The sequence below is a fragment of the Myotis brandtii genome, unplaced genomic scaffold (assembly GCF_000412655.1).
Source record: "Myotis brandtii unplaced genomic scaffold, ASM41265v1 scaffold133, whole genome shotgun sequence".
Lineage (NCBI taxonomy): Eukaryota > Metazoa > Chordata > Mammalia > Chiroptera > Vespertilionidae > Myotis > Myotis brandtii.
The window spans coordinates 301298-320414 of record NW_005354718.1 but is presented as its reverse complement, the minus strand read 5'-3'; the positions used below and the strand labels follow the sequence as shown (position 1 = coordinate 320414).

The window sequence follows — 19117 nt, the reverse complement described above, 5'->3', positions numbered from 1 at the left end:
GTCTCTACAAAGTCTAATCTGAGCCCTTGTTTGGAGCTAAGCATTCTGGCAATTCTAACATGTAAACACATAATAATTATGTTGAAGAGTCCTTGAATCCAGGGACAATATCTTATTGATTAATATATTTCCAATGCCTAGCATTGTGCCTGGCACATAGAAAGTTTTCCATAAAATCTGGGTGGTTGCTAGAATAAAATTAAATCAGGAATAGATAGTATTGAATTGGTTATTTGATTTTTTCAATAGTATTATTTGCCTGTGCATATGGGCAATAAAAACAACATCAACAAAAGTATCCTTCCAATAAGCTGGCTGTTTTACCTGGTGCCTTGTAAATATTAGTGAGCATGTTTCCTATTCCAGCGTGGGCCAAAAAACTAAACTCAGTGACTTCATTTGAGAGGCCTGCAGTTCTTTCATATTCAAAGCCATCAGAGTGAAACATGTTAAACAATTCAACTGAGAAATTCCTGGTTTCTACCTTTTTGTATCTCCTGGGTTTTCTTTTGTTCACCCAGTCACCTGCAAAAATCATCGAATGTTCAAATTCACAGTCGGTGTCTTGGTGACCTTGAACCTCTTGGTGGCCTGGAATAAACGTGGAATGCTCTTACTTAGCACTTGGAGCCCAGTCAGATATTGGTTTTCCTGCAGTGAAATTCTCCAATGCCAGTGAGAAGGGAAATCAGAAACAGAGGTCAGACCCCGTCCCAATATGATGAGTGAGTCACTGACAGAAATAGGGCTGGATACTGGGTTTCTCTGACCTAAATCCCTTATCCCAGTTATTAAAATGTGTCACTTCTTGGAGCTATGAAATTGAAGACTACTTCATTAAAATGATGAAAAGTTTGGACTTTAAAATGTCAGGGAGTGTGAGCCCCATTTAGGGCGAGTCAATTTTCTGATGCTCATACGCTCTGTGCAACTCATGTTCCACCCAAGAGACTGAGTTTTCTGTACAAAGAGCTATGCCAATGCATTAAAAATCCTTGGGTTGCATGTTTCCTTGCTTATGACTTCCCCATTTAGTTGGTTCTGCTCCAACTCATTTGAAAGGGACATATGTTGGATGATTTGCCGTGATACCGGTGTTTGCTGAAAGTCTACTCTGACAGGTCAGTGTGAAAGAACCACGTGCTGACTGACTCTTAAGTGTAGGAACAGTTTTGAGAAGATTATCCAAGACAATGACTTCAAGATCAAACTAGGCCATGGAGTTAGCCACAAGGCTCTGGAAATTCTTTGTGGCTCAGGCCCCTGGGGTGTCCTGTCACTGTGTTTGCCAGTAATGAATTTTACTTCCATGTGGGAGCTTTCAGGTCTTCTTGACACACTCTAACGCATGTGTGTTTCAGTCATTTCCGACATCATTCTGCTCTTTAACTTGAAGAACAGTCTAAGTGAGTGAGGCTTGCTATAGCATCAAACCTCCTTTTAAAATCACATCTCTTAAATAATAACTATGATTCTGGACAGCTGACTCATAAATATTTCCTACTAAGGAACAATGGGGGGTAGCCTGAGGAAATTAAACCCACACAAGTAATTACCAAACTTTATTTCATTCCGTGTTTGAATACTGTCTAACTCTAAATGTTTTTACCAGACTGGTAACATATAGTAAAATCATTGGCTATGACTGTCCTTTCCTTTCTTCCTCTAGCTTTTACTCTTCTGGTGTGGTGCTAACTGTAGAGATGTCGTCAAAAAGAAGTGACAAGAGAAAGCAAAAATTAAAAATCCCTATCATTTTGATCTCCCCTGGTAATTCTATTTTAAAGCCAGTCTCTGCTTCTCTGGCACAGTCAAGCCAGAGTCAATCAGAGTGGGATTAGAAACCTCAGTAACACTGTGATACATGATAAACCCATGTGAATAGTTAAGTTACAGATAGTAGTTGGCTCTAATATCTTCATGCAAATGGTCCTATGCTCTTGGCATAATTGTAAGAGTGAGTCCTCAGGAAAGCCTGCCTTGAAGCACCACATCGCTTGAGAGTATGATAGTGCCTTGAATAGTTTTATTCTTCAGTATTGTGGAACAATGTAAAAATATCCAGGTGCCTTCTGAAATAAAGAGGAAGTCAGAGGTATTGTTTCTTTATAGGAAGAGTGATACCATAGCCCTCCTGAGGACCCCAAGGCCACCCCACCCCAAATACCCTGGTGATATCCTGTAAATTATTGGATTTTGGTCTTAGAATATGCTAGTTTCTACTTTTGGAAAAATCAATTTTGGAATATGGCTTGCCAAAAGAAAAATTTCCATGTATTAAATACCTACAGGGTACCAGACTATTAGGTACATTACTGACACTCTTTCGTTTAGTTCTCATCGGGTAACATTTAAATCTTGTTCACATTTTACAGATGATAGTGAAGCACAGGGAGATTAAGTAACTGGTCCAAGGCAACCCATTTATTAATTGGTGGTACCTGGAGTCGAATTCAGGTCTGAATTAAGTTCCTTATGGTCAAAACTTTTTTTCTGTTTTTCCCATTGAAGTGTCCCCAAATGTCTGGAAAAGTTCCTGGCAAATTGTAGATATACATTGTTGAATGATTCCATTAATGAAAGATTCCAGCACATGTTCTTCTAACCATTATGCTATACTGTCTAACCTCATTTTCCCCATTCTATTCATTGCCTGCTTCACTCTTCTACCCTCTTGCTGAGGGATATGGAAACCAGGGGAGCATCAGTTTGCTATAGAAAATTATGTCTCTGTATGCATTCTGCTGAAAAAAAAATGCAGCATGGTCAGGAAGTTGTCTCTTGGGTCTGTTTATTTTCTTCCCTCTATCCCTTTCTTTCTCTTCTCCTTCCTCCCACAAATATTCTCTGAGTCCCTGCTACATGGGCTGAGCACTGGAGATTCACTGTGATCAAAGCCAACATGGTCCTATCATCATTCAAGTTATTAGTTAAATTATAGGTATAATGAGTTTTGACAGAAAGGTAGGGGGTGTTCTGGGAGCATATGACAAGAGGATCTAACCTGTTCTTTGAGGTCAGGGAAGACCTCCTTGTAAATTTGAACTTTAAGATGAAACAAAAAATTATGGTGAGGATGTGGTAAAAAGGAAACCCTTATATGCTCTTGGTGGGAATGTTAATTGGTACAGCCACTATGGAAAAACAGTATGTAGGTTCCTTAAAAAAATTAAAAAGATCCAGCAATCCCATTTCTGGGGATATATATTCAAAATAAGTAAAATCATTATCCTTAAAAGATATCTGTATTCCCATGTTCATTGCAACATTATTCACAATAGCCAAGGTAAGGAAACAACCTAAGTATCTGTTGACAGATGAATGACTAAAGAAAATGTGGTTAATCTACAATGGAATATTATTCACCCTTAAAAAAGGAAGGAAATCCTGCCATTTGTGATACCATGAGTGAAATTGGAGGGCATTATGCTAAGTGAGATAAACGAGAAAGAGAAAAATAAATACTGCACAGTATTACCTCTTTGCAGAATCTTTAAAAAAAATCAAACTCAAAAAATAGAATGGATTTTTGCCAGAGTCTGGTGTGGGGAAATGGGGAGAGATTGATAAAAGGTTATAAATGTTTAGTTCTACAATTAATAAGGTCTGAGGATCTCATGTATAAAATGGTGAGTATAGATGATAACACTGTATTGTATACTTGAAATTATAACACTCATTATACCTATAATTTGCTAAGAGAGCAGAACTTAAATGTTCTCACCAAAAAAAAGTAACTGTGTGAGGTGATGGATGCGTTAACTCAATGGCAGGAATCCTTTCATAATGTATACATATGTCAGATCATCATGTTGTACAGTACACTTAAATATATTACAATTTTATTTGCCAGTTGAACCTTAATAAAGCTGAGGGGAAAGGAGAATACTGATTAGGGATTTTCAAAGTATAGCCTGGGATCCCTGGAGGTCACTGCCTATGATGCATTTAGGGGTTCAGGAGTCAAACCTATTTTAATAATAATAATAGTGTTAATAACAATAATAAAAATAATAAAAATAATAATAAATAATTAGCCATTTCCATTCTCATTTTCTTACAAGTGTACAGTGGAGTTTCTCAGAGCCACATGATGTATGATTAGAACAGATTGAATGCAGAAGCAGCCATGAGAATCCATCTGTCTTCTATTAAGCCAGATGTTAGAGATTTGCAAAAATGTAAAACAATGCCATTCTCACTAATGCATTCTTATTTTTGAAAAATATAGTTATTTTTCTTGAAATATGCTGTTTATGTTAAAGTGGAATCAATTTACTACATTGTTTCTAAATGAATTAAATATTTTAAAATGTCTCAGTTTTAATGTATAACATGTAACTATCCATAGATATATTCCACATTTTTTTAAAAAAAGCTCTTTGGAGTCCTAAATAATTTTTAAGAATATAAAGGAATCCTAAGCCCCCAAAGCTTGAGAATTGCTGAACTAAGCAGAGAAGATGAGGCAGTGTTTCATGTTGAAGAATAGCAAATGGGAAAGCACTGATCTAGGGTACAGCTTATAGTTTTGAGGAAATTAAAGGAGTTGAGTGTGGCTGGAGCATAGAAAGCAAGGGGAAAAAGGTATAAGATGAAAGTTAGGGAGTCAGATTTGGAGCGAAGACTTAGTATCAGGTCAGTGGGAGGTCACTGAAGATTTTAAGCAGGCTTGAGTCGTTCAGATTTATGTTGAAAGAAAGAAGGGAAGAAGGAAGAAGGGAGGAAGGAAGGTCAGGTAAGAGGCTTTGGGGGAAAGCTTGGTAAACTACGAGGTGGATACAGTAGGATTGGATAGAAGAAGATGGATTTAAGTGATATTGAAGAAGGAGAATCTAGGGAACTTAGTGTTTGGATATCAATAGAGAGAAAAGTCATTACATAAAAAGGAATTAATTCTCTAATGTCTTTTTAAAAAAATATATTTTATTGATTTTTTTACAGAGAGGAAGGGAGAGGGATAGAGAGTTAGAAACATCTATGAGAGAGAAACACCGATCAGCTGCCTCCTGCACACCTCCCACTGGGGATGTGCCCGCAACCAAGGTACATGCCCTTGACCAGAATCGAACCTGGGACCCTTCAGTCTGCAGGCCGACGCTCCATCCACTGAGCCAAACCAGTCAGGGCTCTAATGTCTTTTTAATCACAGAGATGATGGTAAATCCTAGTGCTACCCTACTAGTTCCATGACCATAGGCAAGTTTTTTAACCTCCGTAAGTTATTTAACCTTCATCAGAAAAAAAGAGATAAGAACTACTTTTCATATGATTGTTCAAATGCCTTTGAAAAGTAATGTAATAACTGGAATGCCATAATTATTTAATAATTATTAGTTTTTCATAATATCTTTTCAAATTCACTTCTTTTCCTAATCATTTTTAGATGGAGGGGGGGAAGCTGGCCTTGTTCCTCAGGAAACAAACAAACAATAATACAAATGCTTAACTTCCAAATGTCTTCATGGTTGTTTTGGACTGGATGAAATACCAAGGATCTTTTGACATGGACTAAATGTCTCAGTGAGCATTTTGGACAGGATTAGTGTCCACTAATCAACCACTGGGGGTGTGCTTTCCTCAGTGCAAGCAATCTTAGTCTCTCTCTCATCTTCAGGGCTTTATCATTTAGATTCAGATCTCCTCTTATGGGCTCCCTTTTAACTAAAAGCTTGTCCTCTTCCTCCTTTTCCACCGTCTGATTCTGCTACTGTATTCAGTCACCTTTCCCTGTGTTCCCACAGCCCTAAACTAGCCTTATTGTATTTTCATGCCTTGCCATATCCCTCATTTTAAAGAGCTCTCTTCTCTGGCAACTACCATATACAGACAAAATGATTAGGAGGAGAGTTAGGATATAATCTTTAAAATTGTTATAACTAAAATGTAGTAGTCCTTGTGAAAAATCACATGACTGGGGCCTGAGCTACTTCCTGTCATTGTTCCTGTTATCTTTTGCAAGGCTGTTCTCAAATGCATTACATGAGAATTTAAGTGGTATTTCATTGGAGGGTCAAGGGGGGAAGGAGACAGGGAGCTGCAGGGTCACAGGACCATACGGATATTTTGCATTTTGTTAAGTGGCTCTTACAGCAGAGAAGCAGAGCCTAGGAGGTAAGCAAGCAGAGGAGAGCATGGGCCTGGCAGTCTGCCCTGCAACAATGAGCTTTGTCTGCACGCAGGTTCCCAGCTCACAGACAGCAGACATTTGAATAGAGTCAATTGTTTACCACTTGAGTGGGAAACAGAGGAAATAGGCCAATGACTCAGGCACGCACTTGTTTTAAAAGAAAATTTTCTAAGGATTTCAGATAAGTAGAAGCAAAACCAGAGTGCAAGGGAAAATGAGGGGAAAAAGAACAAATAAGGGTTGCTAGGTGTTACTGATGCTCTTCAGTCTTTGCTGAGAACCTGTCATCCTTGGGTTGTGGGTTCCAATCCTAACCTATATCCAGTAGAGAAGCTTATTTCACTCTGTGAGGGATTTTGACTAAGATATAAGTTATTTGAAGTAATTGATCCTTTCCCTTTCTCCATTTAAAGGATACATGCTCAAATTCGGGGATAAAGCTTATTAGAATTATAGACAATTTTAATCTCTTAATCTTTTGAACAGTGAACTGTGGTGGGTAAGGGTAGAGTGAAGGAAGTAGACAAGAAGATGAAAGAGAATCACAGTAGTCAGGTAGCCCTAAAAATTCAACTTAGTAGCTAAGCATTGATGGAATTTTCCAGCTGTAGTCTTGAAATTAATTGGCCCTGTGATAGAGATTGTTACTCAAAAACAGAGATTGCTCAAAATACCTTGCTTTTCATAGAGGCTAAGGAACAGAGAGAGAGGATTACAGTGTTTATAATTTTTTAAAGTATAGTAACTGATCAGCAAATGACATAAACTTAGAATCTTACACGGGTCCTGTTCCATAACTTGATTTCTTCATCTGCAGATGCTCAGACTGACATTCCATTTTCTTATGACTCAGTGCTCGGTGTAGGAATGGTCTTTCCATTGTGTCATCTCAATTGGGAAAAATACATGGTAGTGATATGAATGCTACTGGAAATAAGAAAATGACTTAGTGTCCATGGCAAAGACTCAACTATGTTCTGCTGAAAGCTCTAGTTTGCAATTCAAACTTGATTCATTTTCTCTTATTATTTTCAGTAAATGTTTTTCCAAATTGGATTACAAAGAAATAAAATTCAGAATTAAAAAAAAATCCCAAGGAAGAAAATAGAAACAACTTGTAATCTGACCCCCAGAGATAAATAAAAGAGTATGCTGCTGTACATATTTTAATATTTCATAATTAATGGAATATTTTATAATATTTAGTGACCTGCCTTTGTCATTTATAATTCACTTCACAATTTTTATATAACTACATATTATATTGTTCAACATAATTTCAAAGGCTGTAAAACACTTTAAATAATTTTCTATTATTAAATATTAAGATTAGTTCCATTTTTTCACCATTAAAATATTTCTTAATAAAGTTTTATAATGAACATTATTCATTTATTATTCAGCAAATACTTCTTGAGCACTTACCATGTTCAAGTCATGAAATTAGGCATTATTTGTAGGGGACAAAAATATAAATTAAGATATAAATAGTCCCTTCCTTTAAGGGAGTTACTGAAAAAGGACTAAACTCCTATAAATGATAGTGACTGTTGCAGAAGTCCCTTCTCTTTATTCTTCTGTGAGTTTCATGTCTCTTTTTATTCTATGTAAATTCAGTTAATATAAAAGCCAATTTCTAGGGTTGATTTGGTCCATGTTCTTTCTTCCAGACAGCATTGTGTAAGAGCTCAATAAAATTATATGGGGTTGATTTGTTAGAGATGCTGTTAACTCATAAGCTAAATATATGTTAGAAAACAGAATAGTATTACAATGATTATGGTTGGTATATTTTATAACAAACAGAAAAATAGCCAAAATTTAATTCCTTAATCATATTTAGCTGTTTAATCATATTTAGTTCAGAAACTCTAGGTTGCACAAAATAACTGAAATTGTGGTTTAAGAATAGAACAACTGAGTTTCCAACTCAAATGATGGTTACAAACTCACTTTACGGGGGCAATGAAATATTTTAGTGGAATTATTGGCATCTCCTTCTGCCCCTGAGATTGAGGCTGCCTCTATTATTTCTTGCCCAGTGGGGATGGCTGGTTTGCTCACTTGTGTAGCACACACTTCCTCTGATGTCAGGACCATGGGAGTGATTCCATTTGAATCTGTGATTCTCTAACTGCATCAGGACCACAGTTTGCATTTCTGAATTGTAAACATGCCTCATAGAAAATCATATCCTTATTACAGACAAAAAGATGAACAAATTCAGATATATCTGATTTAAACAGCACATTCATGGTTGTTAAATTATATAGTGAAAGGGGGGTTTGTCCTGGTGGGCCAAATGAGTTACACAAGCCCTTTAAAAACATAGAGTTTTCTCTGGCTGGGAGTCGAAGTCAAAGAAATTTGAAGCATGAGAAAAACTCAACCCACCATTGCTGGCTTGAAGATGGAGGAGCTATGTGGAAAAGATAAAGAAGGAAATGAATTCTATCAACAACCAATGAGCTTGAGAAAGGACCTTTAGATCCAGATGAGAACTGCAGTTGGCTGACACATTACTAATAGTGTGAGATTTTAAAGAGAGGAATCAGCTGAACCCACCTGGAATTCTGACTTACAAAAGTGTCAGGTAATAAATAGGTATTGTTTCAAGCTGCCAAGTTTGTGGTAATTTGTTACTTAGCAATCTAACATTAATACAATTGTCATAACAACTCAGATTTTATATCTTACTGATAGAATATTTGTCACATATTCATCATTGACCAAGGACATAACATTTTTTTTTCAAAATTTAAATGAGGTTAGAGTAAATTTATGACACTAGTAACTAAACCACCAAATAATAGAACATGGTATACCATCATAGAAATGCTACTTATAATATAATATATATTTTTTGATATTGATGAAAAGCTTTATATAATTTATAATATACTAGTACATAATAGTTCAACAAATGACATAATAGAAATATATTCAGGCTATTGCTACAGTACAGAGGAATGTCACCTAACCCTACCTGGGTGGTACAGTAAATTCTTCCTAGAGGAAGTGATTGTCAAGGGCTGCAGGAGGCAAATTACCTTATGTTTACAGGCCTAGGAAAAATAAAATTTTCTGGTGCTGTGCATGAAAAATTTTGGGGAGGTATAAGACAACTATGGTGAGCCAAGAGGAGGGGATTAGGAAAGAAATAAGGCAACTAGAGATTTCGTGTTTTGTTTTGTTTTTTAATTCAAGTATTAGGATGATTATTTTAGAGAGGAATATGCTTATTCATATTCTCCCTCAGAAACCTTGCCTTGGAATAAAGGAATCTCAATCACAGGGACAAAGGATAGCTTTAGATGTGAGCTAAATTTAATGAAAAATACCCCATTAGTGTGTGTGTGTGTGTGTGTGTGTGTGTGTGTGTATTTGACTAAACCACCGGCATCTGAGACAGCCTTAGGTAAGGGCTGAATGTAAATAATTATAGTGCCTAGAATACACAACCTAGGAAGAGCAAACAAACATACAAACCCCAGATTCATTATTACCATTGCTTTCCCTTTTGCCTCTACATGATGCTGTTTCTTGAATTCTTTATTTATAAAATCAGGATAGTAGCCATTCATACCTGTCTGTCTTATTAAACTAATATGATGGCAAATAAAAAGTTCTCTCAAATAATATCCTTTTGTAGAAAGAACATTGTATAAAAACATATAAGTTGAACCATTCCTTGTTATGGTGTCTTCATGCCCTAGGAAAGTATGGAAGTCTACAGAGCTCTGTGCATTCTTTGGACTCTTCTTTGCTTGCAGTGCGCATACCTGTTGGGGAATTCACTGTGGGGAATTAAATGTAATTGTGGGGAAACCCCAGGTACCTTTTGGAAGATTTCACCTCTATTACTCATGATTAATTACTAGGAATTAAAAGAAAGTCAGAATATTTAGACTAATACCAAGCAAAAGACCAACGGGCCCATGTAGGCATAAAGAGAGATAAAAGATGCAAAAATATAACTGAGCTATAAATCACTTACCCTCATCATGCTACCACTCTACAAGTGATTACAAAAAGTAGTTGTTCCCTCTGTCTGATGGTCCTGTCCATCTGGAGTCATATTAATAACTGGTGCCAACCCAAATGTTTACCTTTATCATATGCCATCATTGACTCCTTTGCAGAAATCAGGATGCTTTGCTCTGAAATGTCCTGTCGAGCAGGTTTCAGTATGATCAAGGAAATACCCTTGTCCTCACTCTCACTGTTCCAGCTGCCCTGGCAGACCTCCTGGTGCATGCTGAATGAGGTCATACATTTAGTAGGGTGATGTCTTAGTTAAGAGAGCTGAGACAAATAAGAGACATTTTCATATCCTCCATTCAGTGAAAAAGCTACAGGGAGAGATTTAGGGTATAATGTACTATGCATGGGATTTAGAGGGAGAAAGACCTGGGCTTACTGATCATGTAATCTTGAGCAAGTTACTTTATCCCTCTGATTTTTCACCTCCTCTGAGTTATATACTAGTAGGAATTGCAATAAAGTTTGTGAAAATGCATGACAGAGTATCAACACAGCAAATGTCAATTCTTTTCCTTTCCTTCTTGACCATCCAGTTTCAGGGAAATTTGATATGTGGTTCAAAGGAATTACAGATGCCTGTGTCCTATGGAGCCAGAAACTGTGTGTCATTATTTTACTCTTAGCTTAGAGTTCTCTCCTGCCCTTCCCTGCCAGCGCTAGAGAACACAGAATACCAGCTGGTAAAGCCTGAGGTAATGAGATGGATAGTTGGATGTCAGAATAGAAGCTTCAAATTATTCACCTTAGGAGTTTGCATATTGTCTAAAAACAATTTAAATTGTTCAAAAATATTTTGGAATTTGTCACTTGAAAGTTTTTACATGAATATTTGAAAAGCCCTTTCACGGGCAAGGGTGACAGGTGTGATCCTCCCTCTCTAATCTGTCCACAAAATGGCGTTCAGATAAATATAGCTACAATTTCAAATAATTCTCCATCTAACTGCCTACAGCAAGTCGAAAGGATACAAGAATTTGGAATCCAAGTACAAATCAAGTAGATAAATATGTATTTATTTTCAAGAAGAAAAATACATGTCTATGTGTGTTAAAACTTTAACTGAGCTTTTGAGTATCTACCCTCAGAGAGGCTTATACACATGTTGGTTTTTGTTGTTTGTTTGTTTGTTTTACTCTCTGTTTCACATGGTTTCTGTGAAGGAGCCAGGTTTCCTCTTTTGTCTCCGAAGACAACGTTTCCAGGACCCACTTGGTCCCTCTGGTCTTGAAGATCCCATGGAGTACGGGAATGTGGTGATGATCTTCCTGTTAGTTCCTACTGACCGGCACAGGCATTTTTCAGAGGGAGAGAAGGGCCCTTTCCAAGTCTGATCTCAGCCCTGGCTGTGTCCAGATTGTGTCACAGGCTGTGCTCCGATTGTGGTTTTAGGCACTTGCATTTACCAACTTGGTTTTGGCAAGAGAAAGAAGACTTCCGATCATGAATATACCCAATTGCCTCCTGAAGCACATATGCATAATATACTCCATCCTTACTCAACTTTTATTTCTCTACACCTAGATCTATTCAGGAACAGGAAACAGTGTTCATTAAAATATGTTTCATTTTCAAAATTGAGCTATCAGCTGTTAAAGTGTGTATACATTTTTTGGGACATCCTGTATTTTACAATTTAAAAATAATTTATTGAAAAAATAAAACCTAAAAAAAATTTAAAAAGAGTAAATTTGCTCAGAGTGTCTTCACATGATGGATTCATCCTATGTTTTAACTTAAATCAGTGAATTCTGTTTATAAGTGATGAGTAACAAAAAGACTAGTTTATGGGAGAAGAGTCCTCTCTCTTCAATAGAAGCTTCATCTGACCTCTTTCATTCGTGGTTTGGTCATGTTCTCCTTGAGTCTTAAGGAGAAATACAAGGCAAGGTACTCTTTCTTATGCCTTTATTTTTAATTTTGCTTCCTCATCCTCTCATTTCAGCTAAATCATTTACTGTCCACACCTCCACGAGAGGATTGTTGTAAAAGTATTTAACCTTTGCTGGTCTTATTTGCTGTCAACTCTCTTCCCAGCCCCTTGAATTGGCCACAGCCTATGTGACAAAAATGATATATGGTTCAGTTTTCTTCGGCCCACCAGTCTGTCACCAACACCTTAGCTCCCTGAGGAGTGTCTCCAGCCTTGGGTTCTGACAGTCAGTCAGCATGTGGTTAGGTTCAACCCAAATGGCCCAAACTCTTTCCCTACTGGCCAAGCAACACAGATTTTAGCTTTAGCTTTCTACTTTTTAAAAAATGTAGTCAATTCTTGCCTATAAAATACCCAATTAAAGGTAACGTTTGATATAGAAAAAAAGAAGTGAAATTGAGGTTTTGGGGTTTATCAATAGCCACACTATGCTTCGGCCTGAGACCCTAAACTGGAGCTTGGCTTTGTTATTTTTGTGGGTCTCCCACTAGATCACAATAACAGTCTCCTAAACTAACACGGGAGTCTGGAGCACTGGACTGCTGGGCATGTCCTGCCGCGACATGATGCAGTTTTTAAGAGGCTATTTATTTATTTATTTTGAGAGGGAGAAATTGACTTTGGAAACTCTTGGTCTCCAGAACTAGGTAATGTTATATATCTACTTAAATAAGATAAATATTCAGTTCTTTTGAAAAAAACATAAAACAGTCGCTGTGTTACTACAATCTGCCTTTGTGTACACATGCTTTCATTATGCCACAGGTGATTCTACCTCATCAGAACTCATTATTGTTAGGAATTTTTCAACCATGAAAAACTGGTGACTAATATAGTAACAGTATGTGTGGCCTTTTAAGGAATGTAGATTACTTGAAGAAGTGCATTCATTACCCATGTGCATGTGATAAGTAAGCAGAAAACCACGTAAAACCTGCTGTAAAATGTCAGTAAGGATACATACTTTGGCATACATTAATTAGATTATTTTTATAAAAATACAAACATTGCCGAAACCGGTTTGGCTCAGTGGATAGAGCGTTGGCCTGCGGACTGAGGGGTCCCGGGTTCGATTCCGGTCAAGGGCATGTACCTGGGTTGCGGGCACATCCCCAGTGGGAGATGTGCAGGAGGCAGCTGATCGATGTTTCTCTCTCATCGATGTTTCTAGCTCTCTATCTCTCTCCCTTCCTCTCTGTAAAAAATCAATAAAATCTATTTAAAAAAAAAATACAAACATGGCCAACTGTGGAAGCTCGCAACTTTTCTTATGGTGGCTTCCCCATTTAGACAGCATTTGGCCTAGGCATAGGTCTGTTAGACTTTCAGTTCTGTGCTGCTTGAAGCATTTTTGGCCACTCCAGTAACATGTCTAAGGAGTGTGATCCTTTCCCTAGCAAATTCCATGCGAGAAGGACCTTCGTACTTGCTGCACTTAAAAGAACTCGGTTGTTTCTGCTGTTAGCCTTGGCACAACAACCTTCTCTCCCAAGTGACCGACTCAGAACGGTCTGCTTATCTCACTCTTGCTCTTTCCTTTGGACTCCACGTGTAAAATTCTTGCCCTGTGTCTACCTTCTCATTCTTTGCTTTCCCTTTCTCTCCCAGTCATATCTTCTTCAGGTTCAATGGTGGAAGAATAAGAAAAGAACCAATTTTTAGGTACAATGCCAGAAAGCCCTACCTTGAGATGTTGGGAATGGAAGGCACACATTTGTACAGAACTTAGGTCTGTATGATTTAGTGCAAAAAATGTGGGTTTCTTACAGGTTTCATCACCTCAGGTAAGTAATTTATCTTCTCTGCGACTTCTGTTTTTAATCTGCACAATAGAAGGAATACATTTCTTCAAAAAATAGTGTTATAAAAACTGGATAGTTACATGCAGGCAAATGAAATTGTACCCCTATCTTACAGGGCTCACAAAAATTAACTTGAAATGGATTAAAGACTTAAACATAACACCCGATACTAGGAATATTCCTAAACACTGCTGGTTGGGCACTGCCTGATTCAAATTGATTTTTGCTCAAATAAATTCTTTAAATTTTTAATATGCCTTAGTTTATCTGTAAACAGTTCAGGTTTCAGAAGAAAGAACCAAAGGAGACCTCTGATGGCCCCCAGGAGCAATGAGCGACCAGGCGTAGGCACCTGCTGTGCCCCTTGAGCTCCTGCGTTTTTGCTGCCTTTGGAGGCCATGGGCAAGTCCCTTTGGATCCTGAATCCTAGCTTTGCAGTTTTGTGTTATAAGCTTTCAGATTAAAAAATTTTTTTTTACTGATTTCAGAGAGGAAGGGAGAGAGAGAAGGAGATAGGAACATCAATGATGAGAGACAATCATTTATCAGCTGCCTCTTACACGCCCCATACTGGGGATCAAGCCTGCAACCCCGGCATGTGCCCTGACTGGGAATCGAACCATGACCTCCTGGTTCATGGGCTGTTGCTCAACCACTGAGCCATGCTGGCGGGCAGCTTTCACATTTTTTTGGAGCATTTCTTTTTCCATACTGGGTCCAGAAACCAGCCAGAGACAGGCTGGTTCTAACTTTAAAACTGGACTGGGTCCAAGGTCTGACTGGGTCCTACTTAAACTGGATTGAGTCTAGTGTGAGATCTCAGGTGATAAAATTTTATTTTAAGGCTAAACAAGTAGGTTAACTTTACCAAGGACAGTCTTGAATTACAATGGCCACAGTGGAGAGCTTTTAACCATCTTTTATGACTTTATCCATTTATGAGATGCCCTAGAGAAAAAGGGTTCTTAGCTAGGCATTCCCTGTAAGGATTGAGGGAATATTATTTTTCCTCTACAGTTTCTGGTGACTAGGATGAGGTCTGCTGGGATACCCCCCTCTCTGCAGAGACTGCAGATGCCATCCTGGGAAAACTGGCAGAACTGGGCAAGTCCGAAGAACTTGTCTTGGCAACTATTAGGTCAGGGATTCCTGGACAGAAATATGGGTTGTACTCCATTGCAGCTAGGGTACTGCTGATTGTTGCCAATTTTTAGTGGAACTCTTTCTCTTTTTTGGTTATCATTGGGAATGGCTCTGAGTCTGATAGGGTAGTATCTTTTGAACTCTTTTTTGGGGACTTCTTTTGTGTTGATATGCCAGGAATATTTACTGTTTGTCCCAGCTCAAACCTGACAAAATATTTGAAAAGTAGCTCTATAGTCAGAAGTTGGCCAAATTGGAAGCTGATACCCAGAGTATAATAGGACATTTTTTTTAGGTCTCTCACCTAAGCTAAAATAAAACTATGTACTCAGAGGATAAGAAAAATCTTCTGAAGCCATTGTGGAAGGATTTGCTGAAACATTCCAAAGAAATAAATACATCTCTAAATCTAGAACATAGAAACCTTTTGATTTCCAATCTTCTTATTTCCATATTAAGCAAATATGGTCTCCCTGATATAATGAAGACAGTGTAGTTGGACAGCTTTATGTCATTCAGGTTGCAACCCGTTTTGGGGGGAATTAAAAATTGTACTTGTCTTTACAAATTGAGTCTTTACCAGAACAGAAATGAAGCTCTAAAAATAATTCTGCAAAGCCCGCCCATCTTGTTTACTAGTCCCCAAATCTTGAGTTGTTAGAAATGAGTCTGTGTTTGTTCAAGTTGTTTAATGTATGTATATGGAGAGGTGGAGGAGTGTGGATGAAATTATTTGTGCTGAGAGTATAGTTTTTATAAGCCAAGGTTGAGGCCTAGTTGAGCAGAAGACTTAGAAGTGCCTGGCTAGAATTTGGTCAAGGAGAGAGCCTTTGCCACCTCTCCCATTGGGTCATGTCAACATTCCAGAATCACTAATACCAAAGTGTCAGGTATTAAGCCATCAACAGAGTCGGGGAGAATAACTGTACTCATCTTACTGAATATTCTCCTTATTGACGTGACCCTTCGGCAGCAGTGGCTCTTGGTGGCTCCTTGCTGCAGTCAACACACAGGAATGTTCCCCAAAGCAGGAAATCCCAGTGGCCATTGACTCATCCCCCTAGAGACAACTGGAAATCAATTCTGGAATATCGCCACGAAGCAAACTTGGCTCCTGCAGACCTGCCCCCAGCAGGGGAGTTTCTCTCTTTTAGTTTAGGGCACAACTCCTCTGTCCAATTTGTGTGTTTTTTTAAGTCTCTATGATTTTTTTTTCATCAAACTCTCTCCTCCTCAATGAGCTTAAGCTTTTGAAGATATAACTCAGGTAGTTATTTTAATGTACTTTTGTTTCTGCTCAATCATATTTTTCCCTGAGACTTTGAAACACAGAGCCTGTTCTTGAATTGACCAGGGGAAAGTGAAAAATTCAGAGAGAAAAAGAGGAATGAATATCTTAGAATAGTTCCCAGCTACACATACCAGTTATCATGAAAAAGAACCTAGGTGGAATCTAATGAACAAAATATACTGACGAACAAAATAGATGCAGAGACAAGGAAGCATGGAACAGACTGACAAATCTCAGAGGCAAGGGGTGAGGGGGCGGGAAGAGATTAACCAAAGAACCTATATGCATACACGCATTACCCATGGACACAGACAATAGTGGAATGAAGACCCCTGGGGGAGATGGGGTGGAGGGGATTTATGGAGGGGGGAAGGGGACATCTGCAATACTTTCAACAATAAAGATTTTTTTAAAAGTTCACTCCTAGACATGATAGAGTATAAGAAGGCTTAATTTTGTGCCATTGATAACTCACTTAGGTGAGTGTAATGTGACACACCCTGGGCTGAGTTGGAAGATCATTATTCTGGTTTCTTTCTTGTCCGTTGTCACCTCACTACAACTTCCTTAGCTATTAAACGAGTATATTGGATAGTTAGCTTTTCCAGCAGTCATATTTTTAACACATCCATCTGCTTCATAAATTGCCAGATCAATGATTACCTAAACAATGCTGCTGGTTGATTTGCATTTATTTAGAGAGCTTACTTGGTGCCCAGTACCACAATATATGGTCATTTCAATCAATTCTGAAAAAGTCTATCAGATCAGTTAACTAATTTCAAAGATTACCCTTTTCTGATTGAGTTTTTGGCTTCCATTATATAATACACATATACTAAACTCTTGCATCTGGAAAAGGTAATGGACTTGTGCCCTCATAGCTCCTTTCCCTTTTCTCCTGGGACCACTTTCCAGGATGACAATAAATTTTCTGCCTTTTGTAAGTGTGATTTTTTTTTTAAAGAGGAAGATAGAGCCACAATGTCTAGTAATATACTCACACCCCTGTTTTGTTTGTTTGTTTGTTTTTTTACCAAGTGGCCTTGTCAGTGGCTGAGAAATAAATTGTAATTAATAGGGTTTCCATTTTTAATGGAAATGTATTGATGCTTATTTTGTAGGTAAAAAGTCAAAGGCAGAAAAAGATGCTTTGAAACACCTATTCAAATACATGTCCGTAGACCTCCAGAGATTTTCTTTACCACAGTCCCGTCCCTCTTTCTGTGTTATGTAACATGAACAGTCTAAGAGGTCTTCTATGGCACTAAAAGATTTCATTCCTTTTAATTTCCCCCCTTTTGTTTCACTTGGCATTTGGTAGAGTACTGTTTTCCTGAAGCTGTTTATAATGTAGAGTTGTAGGCCATTCATGTCTTTCATAGGAGTGTTCCCACTTTCTCCCCCCAAGTTGCATATAAATATTGACACCTGATGGAATTTATAATAAGCAAATGGATGTCAGAGTCCCATGCTGACTTCTCTCCTTTCCCTTTCACTAGAGGCTCCCTCACCCACACACAATATGTGTGTTTTGTGGAGTGTCTTACTCAAGGCCAGATGTTCTTGGCTGAATTTCAGGACATATCCTGATTCTGTTTACAGGTGAGGAAGGAACAAAGGCTAGTGCCCTGGAGAGAATAATGGGGGGCATAGAGTTAATCATCATAGGCATGATTTAGACCAAAGCAAACAAGAAATTAGTTGGTTTCCTCTGCAGTGTGATGTCACAATCAGACTTGTTGTTTCCTGATTTTGTCAGAACTTGAAGCCAGGATAACTCTATATCATGTTTATTTCCACCTACTGCATTACAATTGCCTCCTGCAAAAAACAATGACTACTTAAGAGGCAGAATGTGTTCCTGGCCACATGTTTTCTCTCTCTGCATACTTCTAAAATGGACATGAGCAATTTATCTTGAGTGCTATTCTGTCTCCTGAACTACTTCTTCCTAAATGTTTCCTAAGGGTTTTCATTTCCAGGGGCCTATTTCTTAGGATTTGTAGGCAGACGAGCCCAGAAAGGATAAACCATTTTTTTTGAAAAATGAACATACACAAAACCTTGAATTCAAGGGCCATATTTTAAAAAATAAATACTATGGACAAATGAGAAGTGTTCTATGTTATTTTATAGGATAATTGTCTTTTATTAAATTTATTAACAGTAAAACAACTTTGATATGACAAAAATAATAACTGCATGGTTGAATATTTTAGGTTTCAATCCCTCATCTACTTAGTTATCATCTAATCAGAAAATAATGTGCGAGTATCTGCTGTCAGTCATTGCGCTTAATGTTGGAGAAAATCAGGACTCCAAGTAATAACTGGCAAACATAATTTGATTTAACTCTGTGTTTCACAACTCTTCATTAAGATTTTTAAAAAACCTCTTGAATAAAATAATGTAATAAAGGGGTCATTGGAAAAAATAAAAATAGAGAATTATATGAAGTAAAAAATAAAAGTGTCTCTTCTCCTTTACCCTAAATGTAACCTATTGATAACTAGTGGCCTGGTGCATGGATTCATGCACAATGAAAGAAAATTAATTAGATGAAATATTTTAATATCGCTATTTGTCCTTTCTCTATAATAAAAGTTTCAGAAATGAAAGAAAACTAGTAAAATCGTTGGATGTACGGCCAGTCACTTAGCCTTTTATATATATACTAGAGGCCTAGTGCACGACATTTGTGCACTCGGGGGTGGGGGTGGGGTCCCTCAGTCCGGCCTGTGCCCTTTCAAAGTCTGGGAGCCCTCAGGGGATGT

At 37.8% G+C, this 19117-nt stretch overlaps 1 protein-coding gene across 1 annotated transcript; it reads right to left on the bottom strand.

Annotated features, from left to right (window-relative positions):
- Positions 1–861: 861 nt before the first annotated feature.
- Positions 862–1311, bottom strand: LOC102252259 (chromosome unknown open reading frame, human C15orf54). The gene is given in 1 exon segment (XM_005860321.1): positions 862–1311. A coding segment is annotated over 1 exon segment (450 nt).
- Positions 1312–19117: the final 17806 nt, after the last annotated feature.